At 38.5% G+C, this 15,497-nt stretch overlaps 1 protein-coding gene across 1 annotated transcript in view; it reads right to left on the bottom strand.

The window, feature by feature from the left end:
- The window catches only part of exosc10 (exosome component 10), a 55,799-nt gene that overhangs the window by 24,332 nt on the left and 15,970 nt on the right, over nucleotides 1–15,497 (bottom strand). Inside the window, exons 9-15 of the mRNA XM_020513996.2 lie at nucleotides 13,404–13,547; nucleotides 10,865–11,055; nucleotides 10,238–10,394; nucleotides 8,111–8,259; nucleotides 7,150–7,200; nucleotides 3,893–4,004; nucleotides 618–668 (exon numbers count right to left, since the gene is read on the bottom strand). Coding sequence (XP_020369585.1) covers nucleotides 618–668; nucleotides 3,893–4,004; nucleotides 7,150–7,200; nucleotides 8,111–8,259; nucleotides 10,238–10,394; nucleotides 10,865–11,055; nucleotides 13,404–13,547 — 855 coding nt within the window. The remainder of the gene's footprint in view (nucleotides 1–617; nucleotides 669–3,892; nucleotides 4,005–7,149; nucleotides 7,201–8,110; nucleotides 8,260–10,237; nucleotides 10,395–10,864; nucleotides 11,056–13,403; nucleotides 13,548–15,497) is intronic.

The raw sequence follows: 15,497 nt of genomic DNA, 5'->3' as shown, positions 1-15,497 counted from the left end.
GAGGGGGATTCTTTTTTGGTTCTTATTGCGTGGACGGGGTGTGAGGGATGAGGTGCGGGAGGTGTGGGAGACACGGTTGAGGGCGTTCTCGACCACCGAGGGGGGGAAGTTACGGTCCTTGAAAAACGAGGACAACTGAGATGTACGGGAGTGGAATGCCTCATCCTGGGAGCAGATGTGGCGGAGGCGAAGGAATTGGGAATAGGGGATAGCATTTTTGCAGGAAGGTGGGTGGGAGGAGGAGTATTCTAGGTAGCTGTGGGAGTCGGTGGGCTTGAAATGAATATCGGTTTCTAGGTGGTTGCCCGATATGGAGACAGAGAGGTCCAGGAAGGGGAGAGAGGTGTTAGAGATGGTCAGTAATATCTCCCTGCTTATCATGAATAAACATTGATTTACTATCAAGCAGCCCATTATTTATTAAGTTAAATTTTATAGAAATGACTAAAGATACCTCAAGTAAAGACAACCATTTTTCATCTTAGGCAACAAATAATAATATTTCCTTAAATAGAAAGTAGCAGGCTATATATACACACATATAAAAACATTACATTGTTATAGTGGACTCATAAAATGTTAACCAAAAACTAGGTCAAAATGGGTCAAATACTTACATCTGCCTTTAGCAAAGTTCTCCTCTTCTGCTGCAGTGGTGCTGATTCTGTCTAGAGGAGAAAAAAGCATTAGCAAGTAGGAGGATTTTTTTCACACTATATGGCGTGGAGTTTCCATCAATTTTAGGGAGATCTGTTAAAAGAACATTGACCTATAAATGTGTTATAGTGCTTCAGATACATGCCAAATGTAAAGAAAAAAGAGCGAGGTGAGAGAGACATAAAAAATACACGATAATTAATGCAACAATATGCAACTCTAATAAACAGAAAGTATTATTCCTATGAACAAAAGCACGAGGTTTGCAGCAAACCTGGATATACATACACTTTTGTTGGAAGCAGTTTCAGGTTGGTTTATGTTAAATTTAATAGTTAGCTATTGCTATTAGTTAGACGATGTGACACCGGCAGGTCACTAAATTCTATAATAAGAGGGGTAACTTTAAGAAATTTCTTAAAGAAGGGGATAGACAGAGGGAGTTAGGAAGTAGATAATGGAGGGCATGGCCACCAAATGCCAAAAGGCCAGAGCTGCAGGCCACAAAGACCACATGAGCCAGAGGGCATTAAAAAGAGATTGGGAGAAGTGATGCCCTGAAGGCATTACAATCAATAATGATAATTTTTAAATCAAGGAGCAGCTTAACTAGAAGACAATATAGGTCAGCAAACACACGAGCGATGGGCAACTGAGACTAACAGCAAATTAAGACATGAGAGAGATTGGAACGAGCTCAGGTTTGCAGAGGATTGTTACAGACCAGACCAAACTCCCTCAAAATATAATCAAGGAGATAGCCTAGACCCTACCCTTATCTTATTTACAGGCAAGCGTAAGGGGTGGTGTTCCAGATGTGACCCGATTGGTCAAACTACTAGGCTTTAAGCAAAATACACTTTATTCATACAATATAGTTTTTTAAAAAAACGATTTGGCATAACTTTAACTCTATCGAAACAATTAACAAAATAATACATTATTAAACTACTAATCATCAACTGTTCCAATAAAGCTGCATCTCATAAACATACCGTTGACAAAGGCAAGTTCAGCAAAACAGATTTTCTCACATGCAGCTATCTCCAGTCCAGAAGAGCCCTGTAATAAGCAACCCAGCAGCAGAGAAAGAACTCTAACTTTTAGATACAGCCCTTTCTGCTGCAGCTATCAGCTTCCAACCCCAACATCAACTAAGCAAAACTAAAATGCCAGGTCTGTGTGAGCCTGACTCCACCCACTCATGCTTCTTTTGTCTAATTTTAAAAAAAGCACTGAAAGAGCTCAAAGCTGTTTACCCACTGCTTCTGAAACAGACATTTTGTCACCACTGGCAACAATTCTTTGCAAAAGAAACAGCTCGGAACAAATCCCTCTTAAAGGCACAGTACCATCACAGAATACAAGGACTGACGATCGTGAATACTAGAACAGATAACCTCAAAGAATAAAATCATCAATGGGAAATTTGAGGTTTCAGCATCAGGCTGGGTGATGCTCTGAAGGTGGAAGTAGACAGACTTGGTGATGGAACAGATATTGGTTTGGAAGCTCAAATCAGATGCCAGGTTTGTAAAGGTCTTGTTCAACTTCAGAAAGTGACCAGGAAGATATATGATGGGTGATGTCAAATTAATGCAGTTGTGGTAAAAACAGATGATGTTGTTTTTGATTATCCTAAGATATTGAATTTTTTTTGTTCAGCCAGGGCTGAATGTCAGACAAGCTCCACAATAAGTTGGAGGCAATCGTGTGGTGGTGATGTAGAGTTGGACAGAGTCAGAGTCAATCTACATATGAAACCTGGTATTGTATCCTCAGATAATGTTTATGAGGAAAAGAATAATGATGAGAAATACAAGGTGATCAAAAATAAATTCTTGTGGGATTGCATGTGTAACAAACTATTAGCAGGAACAAAAGCCATCGTTGGTGATTCAGTAGTTATGACTGGTAGACAGGATAGCAAACACTTGAGGACAACCCCACCCAACTGGATGAGTGAGTAAAGGTGTTAGAGGAGAATAGTACAACCAAATATATCAAAGGGTTCAGAATGGTTGAGAAAGGCAAAGAAGGATAGCTTACCAAAGTTATAAACATACAGGATAGGAAGATAAGAACCAGAAACAGAAGCAGAATTAGACCTTGAGCCTGCTTTGCCATTCAGTACAGTCACAGTTGAATGTGGAACAACTTCACTATGCCGCCTGGTCCCCAAAATCTCTTATTCCTTAGATTAAAAATGTATTAACCTCGGTTTTTAATATACACAATAATGAAGCATTCAAAATCATCTTTATAGGCAATGCCAAGTATTCACAATTCAAAAGGGGCAAAGGGTTATGGGGAGGGAGATCCATTATCAGATTATGTGCCAACAACAGTGGCTTCATTTTCTCTTTATTCCAGTCTTTCCTTGGAGATTTCCACTCTACTTTGTCAGCACTTTTGTATGAATTTCCCCGTAACACTAAGTCCAAACCTGATCTTCAGGTGTTCTGCTTTCCATCTTTGCTATTTCCCTTGGACTTCCACTAATAACTACTTGCATATCCTTTGTCTTTTATGTGGCATCTTACTGAATGCTTATTAGACCCTTAAATCTTCAGTGCCTCTAAAAGTGAACTCAAATGATATGTCAGATCATCCAACAATCAATCCACTTGTATTCTCTGTGTCTGTTTGCTTTCCCTCCTCTGGTCATGTATCAGCCCAGATTTTAGTTTTTACTTTGGAAGAGCACAAACCCAAATTTTAATGCAAATAGACATTTCCAGCTTTTTCAGTTTTGTTTCTCATCTAATCTAGATCCAATTCACAAACTGTAGGATGTAAAGAAGATTTATACTTTGTGTTGTTGAAAGTATGATTGAAAACCCTTTGCATGCTTTTATAATCTTGATACAAATAAACCAAAAGATCTATCACACCCCATCACCCAACGTAACAAAATAGCCATAACGTATTTTCGAACTGGGTAACCATTTCAAGCTTCACTGTAATCGAAATAACGTCACATTTGATAAACAATACAAATAATGGGCTTTCTATGCATACATGCAAGACAAACTATGCTGGTAATCAGATGTTGATAAATCCAATACGAACATTTGTCAGTGATTCCTTGACACATTTCAGGATTGATTGATACATTTAGGAACTTCAGGTACGGGTTCTAATAACTTCTGCTACCTGTCTGATATCTACCATCAATTCTTCATCAAAACATTGTATTGCATGCATGGGATGGAGTCAAAAATCAGGCCATTACCTTGAGAAGAGGCATATCGCGTGCCTGCTGGACCAGGAGGTGCAGTTCATTGATCTGATGGCGAACCAATGGAGGAACGGGGTTGCAGCAAGCTATGATCCCTTGAGGCTCTCTAAGGGGGTGGGGTGGAGGGAGAGAAAGGAAGAAAGTTGTAACCAATCCAGACTGGAAGAATTCTGAGATTTAGATTATTACAATGATTGGAATGTGTTACAACTGTTACTGCACTTCAAAAGTACTTTGTTGGCTGTAAAGTGCTTTGACACATCCATGGTCATGAAAAGTACTATAAAAATGCAAATTGCTTATTTTTGGAAATTATTAAAAATTAAAAAAAAGTTACAAATGATTCATTTATTTTAAATACTTCAGAACAACACAATCACAACTGTCACCGTTCAAGAAATCACCATTTGGCCAACTGTGTCTGCTCCTGTCTCTTGAAATGAGCATCATAACTTAGTGCCATTTTCCCTTAATTCTGCACATTATTCATAGGTAATAATAATCCAATGCCCTCTCGAATGCTTCAATTAAAATTACATCCACCACACTTCAGGCAGTGCAATCAAGAACTGAGCCACTTGCTGCATAAAGAAGTTTTCTCTCGCCTCACATTTACTACTTTTGCAAATCACTAAATCTATGCCCTCTTATTCTTAAACCTTTTATGAGCAGGAATAGTTTCTCCCAGCTTGTCTCCAGATTCCTCATGTTTTGAAAACTTCAGTCAAATCTCCTCTTAGCCTTTTCCTTTTCCAAGAAAGACTATGCCGACTTCTCCAAACGATCCTCCTAACTAAAATTTTCTAATCTCTGGAACAATTCTCATCAAATCTTCTGCAAACTTTCCAATGCATTCATATCCTTCCTTAAAGTATGTTGCAAAAAAACACACCTTGCAAATTTCCCAAACACAACATATTGTGATGGAAAACCTTATCAAAACTGAACGAGAAACGTAAACATCCATTAAATGCAGACCACCACTATGGGAACTCTTACATCTATTACAAACTGAACTAGATTAGCCTAGATTCATACTGCCAGTTCAGTATCCAGTGCAGAGACGCTCTCACTGACCGGTTGGTTAAAAGTATTTGGTGGAACTCTCACCTGAACCCAACGGTTGTGGATTCAAGTTCTAATCCAGGGCCTGAGACTGACAATCGATTGCAAAACTGAAGATTTGTCACACTGTGACATGTGCCCACTTTCAGATGGGATGTTAAAGCAGGACTTTCCAAAAAAGTGGTGTTGTGAGCTGAAGTTTTGGAGTTGTGAACTCCAAGACAGCAATGGCTACTGTGGTATCCTGACTAAATTATAACAGCCCTCTCCTACTCACAGGGGTTCTAACTATTTTCAAGCCTCAAAATTGCTCGGAGAATGCCTGGAAAGCACTGTGTGGGAGTTTTTTTAAATCTACAAATTGACTCCTCTATTTCCCTTGTTACAACAATGACAACACGTGTTGTTGTTGACTCAGCCAGCATTTGTGCCCATTCTCAACTGCCCTGGAGGAGTTGGGAGTGAGCTCTCTTTTTGAACCACTGCAGTCCTTTGGGTGTAGTGATACCTACAGTGCTGGGAAGAAGGAAGTTCCAGGATTTTGACTCAGTAACAGTAAAGGAACAGCAAAACAGTTTCAGTCAGAATAGTGTGCAACTTGGAGAACTAATTGCTGGCAATGCTTTCAAGCTTTTATTTTTATTCATTCACAGGATAAGGGCATCACTGGTTGGACCAGCACTTATTGCTCATCCCTAATTGGCCAGAGGGCAATTAAGAGTCTGCCACATTGCTGTGGGTCTGGATTCACATGTAGGCTAGACCAATTAAGAATGGGAGTTTCCTTTCGTAAAGGACATTAGTGAACCAGATGAGTTTTCCAACAATGGGTACTGGATGAGTCGTCATCATTAAGACTCTTAATTCTAGATTTTTATTGAATTCAAATCCTCCCATCTGCCATGGTAAGATTTGAACCCAGGTCATCAGAATATTACCTGGGTCACTGGATTAACAGACCAGTAATATTACATTAGGCCATTACCTCCCCTGAAATCTGCTGCCCTTGTTCTTCTGGTGGCAGATGCCATGTGTTTGGAACACGTTATCGAAGGAGACTTGATGAGTTACTACAGTGCATCTTGTTAAATGTACACATTGTTATCACTGTGCATTGGTGATTAAAGCAGTGAATATTGAAGGTGGTAATTGTGGTACCAAACAAATGAGTTGCTTTGTCCCAAATAGTGTCAAACTTCTTGATTGCTGCTGGAGCTGCACCCATACAGACAAGTGGCGAGACAGGAGGGGGGTAGTACTTGTGTAGAATTCATCGCCTCTGACCTGCCCTTGTAACTACAGTATTTATACGGTTGGTTCAGTTCAGTTTCTGATCAACAGTAAACCTTAGAGGTTCAAAGGCAGTTCCATTGGCCATAAAGCTGGGATGTCAGCGGTCTTAAAAAGGTGCCATATAAATTTAAGTATTTTTGTCTTTTTTACATTTAAATACTGTTGTGTTTGCCATATTACAGTGGTGATGATATTTTAGAAATATTTCACTGACTAATGACCTTTGGGACATCTGATCATTGTTGACAAGGGCTACACATTCAAGCTTAAAACCTATTATTTCCCAACTTAAGTCCCAACTTATTCTGATTAAAATTTGTACAACGTACATATCAAACACCTGACTGACAGAGTGCTGACTTGAAAAACTTTAATTCTCGAGTGCACGTGAAACAGGAATTCAAACAGTTAAGGAGGAAAAGGTATTTCAGTTACTATATGCATAAAATTGTGCTGGTCATTATTTCAATTTCACAAAGCAAGTTTAATTACGTGTGATAAGTCATGTGATGTTGCTTTTATATTGTGCAAGATCCACACAAGACCGCTTCTGACATATCGGACCAACGTTTTGGCTGCGTTTTCAGGTGAACTTGCCAGATTTGTTAGGGTTGGCCACCAGGAAGACCTTGCAAGACAAACTAACCTCCATGTCTGGTAGAGTTACACACAAGCAGAATCAACAGAGCTAGGAAGGTACTCAACCCAATATAAAAGCAACTTTGCCAGGTCAGATGACAAGAGAATGGAATGCTTTAACAGGTTTGGCTTATGATAGTTAGTACCCAACCCGAAACTGACCTCAGACAAGTATGCAGCTCATTCTTACATGAAAATGTGGTTAGCCTTTTGTTGCCACACCCGGATATTATTACAGTGGGGGAATAACTTACTTCGGCAGCTCCTCTGCTATTTTGATCATCATGTGATTGGGTAGCACATACCTGTTAAAAATAATAATATAAATCATTTTTCTTAAATGTTTACTTCCGCCACCTTCTCTAAAAACATTTCACACAAAGTGCAATAAAGGGAAGCAGACAGTTGCTTCAAACTGTTGATAGGAATTGGACTACTGCTGGGACTGAAGAGCATTTAGGGAAACAGAAGCAATAGATTGCAGTGATCGAGATCAATAAGAACTGAGAGCACAATGTTTAAACTGCACTTCTATTCTGAAAGACTGACAGAATGAGAAATTCTGGTTTTCTATTTTGTTCCCAATTGTGAAAGAAATGCTAATGTAGTTCTCCACGAGTGAAAATTAGACCATGGGACATGTGAATTCTCAGATATAATGTTGATTTTTGCAACTCCTGTTAAGACATGTGAAAAACACATATGCTGATGTCAAAAAAGTCAAATTCAAAAACTTATTTTCAGTGATATTTGATGGGGTCTTTGTATGAATAGGGGAAAAATTGTGTTTGCGGGAGATGTGTCAGAGCAAACAAGAATCAATTGCCCTGCACATAAGCAAGCTTGATTGATACTTTTCTCCCCACAAGAATGACCAATAAGTCTCCCAAGGAAATGGAATACAGATGGTGTTTTAAAAATGCAAGGGCAAATAGAGAGCGTCCATTGAACAGAAATCTCTAATTACAGTAATATTTATTTAGGAAAAATGTTACGCTGAACTGTTCACCTATATGCCCCTAATCTGTAGGGTCTGCAAAATACTAAAATTTTTGGTCATATGCAAGATGTACAAAAGCTACAGAACATTAACTGCTCGGAGTGATGCACACTACTAGCAGGAGTTGATTGTGGTTAATTCTCTGCATCAATATCCACACATACCGACAGGCTAAGGGGCACTTCCTTTAGGTTCAATAAGCAATGCAATTATACCCTGTGCTTTCGTCTTCACGTCGTGAAGTACTGTCCCGCCAAGCATAAAGTAGTCGAAACGCTGTAAGCTGCTGCGTGTTCAGTTGCTTTTTCTGCTTTCTGTACAGCTCCAGGTAGGATTCTTCTGTGAAAATCGGCTTGCAATATTTCTGCCATTAATAAAAGATTACAAAAATACTACTTTACATCCTGTGTGCACATTCTAAAATGGAAGTCACGTGGAAATACGAATATCCCATTATACCCTAAATACCCTAGTATACATGCTGAATTGTTTCCTGAAATTGGAATATTTTTGGAGACACTTTGGTCAAAAACTTATGAGTGTAAGATTCCTTTATTTTTAAAAATGGATCAAAAACACTTAATGTAATTTTAGAAAACATGTGTCTCAGGCACAATAAACACTTCCTTAGCTTAAGTCATTAATTTCTCTCACTAGAAAAGGATATGTTCAAGTGATCAAAATCAAAGGTTTCTCCTACATGGTTTTAGTCTTGCAAGAGCAGGAGTAATGGGTTCCAGTACACTACATAACCGATTTGTTATAGCATGGAGAGATAAGCCAGGTTTACACCTAACAATTTTCAAACTGAGGCACTGATATCAACAATGTGGCCATGGAGAACTATTAAATAAAAGCGAATACATCTCCCAGGAGTGGAGGGAAAGCTGAGAAACATGTGCATGGATCTTTCCCTGTGTTGCTGTGTTCACCACCCCAGCTCACATTAGGAAAATCCATATTAGATATTAACTAGAGAACTAGCTTCACCACAAATGTACACCAATGCAAGTTCCTACCATAACACAAAAAGGAGAATGGATCAATGCATTATTCGCAATGATGAAGGAACAAATCATCACTAACCAAAACATAAAAAAATTTGAGTTGGTGCAGCTAATGGCATACCAATATTTAAAATCCCTTTGTCTGGCACTGACAAAGCAAACTGAAAACAAATGAACACAAATTATATAGGACTGGTTCTATTCTAAGCCAACTTGCACACTAAAAGGTCAACAGCCAGTCGGGGAAAATCACATGCAATCATCTAATTTATTACTGGGCTGGTAAGCAATTCTTGCATCATTCGATTGGATGTAAACAGCTCCACCATGAATTCTGAACATGAAAATTAATATTGGAGAAACTTGGCTGGGTGCAAACCTATCACCAGTCTGTGATATATGAAACTTACTCCACGAGATATGGTCTTTAAATTGAATTAGCTATTCATGTTCTTGTCAAAACAACTATCTACCAAAGTATTTTAAGATCATCTGACAACTCTTATCATAGAAATCAAATTATTTAAAAGTCAGGAGTGTGATGGAATAATCCCCACTTGCCTGGATAAGTGCAGCCCCAACAACACTCAAGAAGCTTGACACCATCCAGGACAAAGCAGTTCGCTTGATTGGCACTACATCCACAAGAATTCACTCCCTCCACCACCGACGCTCAGTAGCAGCAGTGTGCACTATCTACAAGATTCCCTGCAGAAATTCACCAAAGATCCCCAGGCATCACCATCCAAACCCACGGCCACTTCCGTGGACAAGGGCATCAGACATTTGGGAACACCACCACCTCCAAATTCCCCTCCAAGTCACTCACCATCCAGACTTGGAAATATATCACCGTTTGTTCACTGTCACTGGGTCAAAAACATTGAATTCCCTCCCTAATAGCGTTGTGGGTCAACCCACAGCAGGTGGACTGCAGCGGTTCAAGGCGGCAGCTCACCACCACCATCTCAAGGGCAATTAGGGATGGGCTAGAAATGCTAGCCACTCAGCAATGACCACATCCCACAAATGAAAAGAAAAAAAAATTATGCAGTGTTGAAATCTCATAAGAAATTAAACCAGAAAATGAACTCTGAAGGCATACACAGTGCCTATAAGCACTACTTGTATGAAAAGCACCAAAGTAAAGATTTGCAAGAACACTTAAAAACACACTCAAATGTCCCAAAAATGTTTCCTATGAAATGAATTACTCTCAAGCACAGTGACTGTCACTGTAGCGGCATTTGGAAACAGTGATTTTTATTTCCCAATCTTTTATTGATTCAAATTTTTGAGTTTTTTAAAAAAATTGCAATAAGGACCTTAATCTACCTTAAGACAGATATCCCTGCTCTTATGCCACACCAGTTGAATGAGGTTCGCCTGTTCATTTCCCTGCTCCCATAATTGATTCTTCATCTTGTCATAAACATACAATAAATAGTGAGTGTCTTCTTGGGCATATTGCAACATCTCAGCCGGCAATGGTCTGTAAATGAAGAAGTTATAAAGCTGTAAAACAGAAACAAACATTTCTAAACACCCCGATAGCTAAGTATCAATCATGAAGTTTCAGCATGCAGTTGCTATGTGCTGCGGCAGAAAACCTTAACGGTGATGGGGGAAATGAGGGGACACAACTGACTTCTGCATTCAAGCTCTGGTGGGCAAGAACAGAGAAAGAAAAAAAAACCTCTCGTAAATCTACTGGAATGGTTCATCTATGGGTATGCGAGACTTCATGTAACCATTTAACATTAACAGCAATTACATCAGTACACCAAGTTAAATTAATAAAATCTGACTGAAGTTCAAGAAAAATCTTAATAGTTACTTCCAGTCAAATACATAACCACAGGGAAATCTAGAAAAATCACCAAATAACTACAAATATTCTAACTTTTGATGGATGAATGTAGGAGTTAAGTAAGCTCCCAATTATCAATTTGTATCTCTTACCGTAGCCTCCAGTCAGCTAGCTGGAATCGTTTATCAGTTTGTACATCACAATATTGTTTCAAAAGGTAATCCAGTGAATGCCGTCCTAGGTTGAGAACACGTGCAGCTTGGTGTGTGTCAAACATGTTAACAACGTAAAGTCCTAAATCTCTCTGTAGCCATTCAATATCTGAGTCGGCACCATGGAAAACCTACACAAGTAAATTGATACCAGTCAGACAACCAGACTCATCAGCCATACAATAAAGTATTTCCTGAACCACGTGTAGTTTGTTTACAATTTATTTTGAGGTATAGTCCTCCATTAGAAAAAATGAAGGCCGACAGAGCAAGATGGGATATGTCAATGACCTTCTCATGTGAAATTCCTAGGAATTTCGGCCCACAGCTTCACACTACTCATACCTCTTTCAAAATTCAAGCAACGCAGGGACCACCTTATAATGTTCCATTAAAGATGGAACTATGATGAACTAAATGGGGTAAACTGGCTAGAAGCACTATCTAGAGTCAATTACCATCATTACTTTGACAATTTCAGCTTTATCAGTAGTTATGTTATTCAGTTCCTTAGTATTGTGTTAACATTAAAATGATCCAGACCACCCAGGCTTTAGTAAATCAAGAGGACAAACATCAAAGTGATTTAAGCATCAGCAATCCGGTCATGTTAAGTCAGTCATTTCTGTATCAAAAACATGAATTAAATAAACGACTGGCAATTTATTAAAAATAATGATTCATCAGAAATTTTGCATTAAGTGACATTAAATTACGAGAAGTACTGTAAGCAAAATATCTGCATTTCTCAGATGTTAGGATGACAGCCATCCAACTTGTTTCATAAAAATACACTTCCACTTGTTTATCATCCTTCCCCTTGAATACTCCTTTTCCTCCTTTTCATTGCAGGCTGCGAGGCATGACATTAGCAGTTATTTAACTTCATTGACGCCCATTCAAATCTTATTGATAAGCTTGCCTTAAATTTATAAAACAGCAACTAACGTCAATTTGGTTATAAACAAGGTACAGCATCAGAAATAGCTTGAAACCATTTATGCAGTATAAACATCTAAACCTCAGAGCTGGGTGATTCATGATGTATATATTGCCCATTTCTGGCATGCATCCTCTACCATAATGATCTGAGTTATAAAAGAGAGTTCTGTCATTGTTTATAATTCACTAACACAGCTGCTTAAAATGTGTTTCGGATAATAGGCTACTAATGTTAGTCAGAAGCTGTTTACCAAAAGGGCCAGTTAAGTAACACCTCCCTGTCATCATGAGATAATACTGCAGCGTCTTTGATTGTCAATCTGAAGAGATACAACTTAGTCACTATTTTTCTAAACATCCAATAGGTTTTTTTTATTTGGATTTATAAAGAGCATGTCAGGCCTGACAAATCTGATTGACTGCGCTACTGTAGTAGTTGGATAGAAAGCTATACATTCAAATTTGCTGATAACATAAAATAAAGGCAATATTGTAACCAATACAGCTGGAGGCACAAAATTGCAATCAGTAATTTGTAGATTAAGTGAATATAAAAGACTTGCAAACAGATTTTAATGTAGGCAAATGCAAGGTCATAACTTTGCATCTAAAAAGGATAAAACAGTACGTTCCTGAATTATGAAAAGCTGGAGAAAGGAGTGGTTCAAAGACATTTGGAGGTCCACAAGTCCCTTTATATCAAGAGAATAGGAGGGTTAATTTCATCATTCAGCTATATAAAGTGGTGGGCGGATCACACCTGGAGTACAAGCAGCTGTTGGGCACCACACCTTCAGAAGCACTGTAGTTTACCATAATGATACCTGAACTCCAAAGTCTAAATTACAAGACAAGATTGCTTGTTCATACATCTGTCTGTAATTTTTATGAGTATCAGTGATTTGATCAAAGCTTTCAAGATATTGTGTAGAAGAAAGGATAGATAAACAGAAACTACTCCTGATTGCACAATCTAGGATTAGGTGGGAGACAGTCTAAAATTTACACCCTTTGCAAAGAGTTAGTAGTTGTAAATTATTAGCGACTGACAGACTTTGGAAGGATGTTGGGCATTAAGCAATAGACTTTCTGATATTGTTGCTAGTAACTCATCATCATAGCTATTGATTTGAACAGGAACAGATATGTGTCTATTGTTTCTTGCCCTTTCTTCACACTTTGCAAGGATTTGTTCTATGCTGAATTCTCCTTGATCCTGATAAATGCAGGAAGACTCTGTAATCAGTCAGCTTTCTGAAAAAGAAATTGCAGCAGAATGGAACAAGCAACAAATGTCCTTGCAGGGAAGTGGACAGCAAACAGCAAGTACAAAAGAAAAGTTGGGTAAGGTGATCAAAGGCATAATTAACATGTTTAAACTTTGATCAGGTTTCTGGAATAGTAGCACAAGGGTAAAGTCAAAGATTTTAAGGCAAAATTGTAGCAGTGCAGGCAGTCAAATGATGGAATGGGACAGAAAGGAAGATGGATATGTCTGGACCAAGGAATAGAGTGAAACTGAATTAATTGAGCTGACCTTGACAATGGAGGGATCAGTGAAGACTTCATTGAGGATGTACATTTCACTGCGCAGCTCAAGTGCATCAATAATAAAATCCTCTTCCCTGGTTGATAGCTGTATTAAACAAGTTAATCCCAGGAAACTCCGATATGAATGGTGCTGGTGGGGGAAAAAAAAAGAACCAGACATTGGTTTTAATTAATCTTCTGCAGAAAACTGCAATGGACTTCACCTCTATTATACCAAACAAACAGAAACACCTGAAGAAGGGTCACTGGGCTCAAAACTTTAACACTCTTTTCTCTTCATAGATGCTGCCAGACCACTGAGTTTATTCAGTAAATTCTTGTTTTTACTTGTTTGAGATCTTCAGCATCTGCAGCTCTTTATTTTGTTTTATGAAACATATGTCAGACGGTTTGAATACAGAAAACTGGCAGTTCAAATACTTCAACAAAATTCATGCACTCATTCTGCTACATTGCTACCATATGACTTAAATATGGAAGCAAAAATAATTATACCTTTAAGGTCATACACAACGTTTCCAATGTCATTGGAGATCCTAGGTAATGTGTGTTGACAGATTATTCTGTTGTAGGGATATTCCAATGAAAAGCAAAGCAATCTCACTCATCTTCACACGGAATCAATACATTGACACTTTAAGAAGACAGAAGTGGGCAGTCATGGAATTATGATCAATAATGGCAAACTGGCTGATTATACTTTCATGGTCCAGTTCAGGGTCATTTGGACCAACAGCAGTGCTTAAATTACCATCAGGTGTTGCAGATAAGCTAACTTTTAATGCTCAATACCTTATCATCCAATGCATTTTTCTATCATTCCATTTTAAAAACTTCAATAATGCCCATGGGAATGAAACGGCATCTTTAGCAAAGCAGCAGTTTGCTTGCGCTTTCAATGGATCATTGAACAGCTAAATAGCAGGGTATTTCTGTGTCATACTGCAGCAAAGGCATTACTGAAGATTTTATTGCAAAATGCCCATGTGGTTCCCCTTTCCTTCTTTGTACAAATGATTCCCTTAGATATTTGACAGTATTCTTTGGGGATAATCTTGGCTTGCTACAGCATTGAGAACATCTTCATCGATTTGACATCTAGGTAGGTTCTTACAATTTGTCTTGAGAACTTACAACTTGAGAACAATCAACTGAAACCGTTTCCTGTGCAAACAAATCATTTACATCTACAAGAATTCGAAGTATTTTGTGAGAACTTCAGGCAATCTTAACTCTAGATTCAAGCTTTAAGTGCCCAACGAATATCGCAACTAGAATAAATAAGCAGCAATAATGACCTTAATTACATAAAATGCAAAGATTAAATTGTACTTGTACAACAAAGAAAATAGTAAATGGCTTGTTAAACCCAGTTTATAATTGGGTTTCTGAGGCCAACTGAATTTAAACGCAATTAAATAAAATTTAAAATGTATTTAAAATAAAAGGGAGTATCTAAAATGGTAATTCTTGAAAATACCAAATTGCTAGCATAAAATCACCTCATACATCAATGTTCTTACCCTTTCTGGTCTGTGAGATTCTGGACCTAGACGAAATTGGCAAACCCTAAAATGGCCTCTGAAAAGGCATAGCAAGACATTTAGCTATACCTGAAAGGCAATAAATTCTGGCTTTGTAAGTGACATCTATATCCTGTGAATGAATGAAAATAAACGTGTGTGTACATAACTTTAGATACTGAAACTTGTCTCATCTAATTGGTCTTTAACGTCCAGACTGGCTCTCCAATTTGAACTGCTGCAGTCAATTAAATATCCCCAGGACAGTTACCATCCCTTCCTGAACTACCAGTAAACGTCAAAAGGAACCAGCAGTCATGCACATAACTGAACAAATCACGCATGTTTTTGTTTACCAGGCCCTTCATTAAAGCAGAGATAACAAGGTGTAGAGCTGGATGAACACAGCAGGCCAAGAAGCATCAGAGGAGCAGGAAGGCTGACGTTTCGGGCCTAGACCCTTCTTCAGAAATTTCAGCATTTCTGAAGAAGGGTCTAGGCCCGAAACGACAGCCTTCCTGCTCCTCTGATGCTGCTTGGCCTGCTGTGTTCATCTA

The sequence above is a fragment of the Rhincodon typus genome, chromosome 31 (genome assembly GCF_021869965.1).
Source record: "Rhincodon typus isolate 14 chromosome 31, sRhiTyp1.1, whole genome shotgun sequence".
In the NCBI taxonomy this organism is placed as follows: Eukaryota; Metazoa; Chordata; class Chondrichthyes; order Orectolobiformes; family Rhincodontidae; genus Rhincodon; species Rhincodon typus.
Note: the sequence above shows the minus strand (reverse complement) of the source record. Positions and strands in the feature narration are given on the sequence as shown.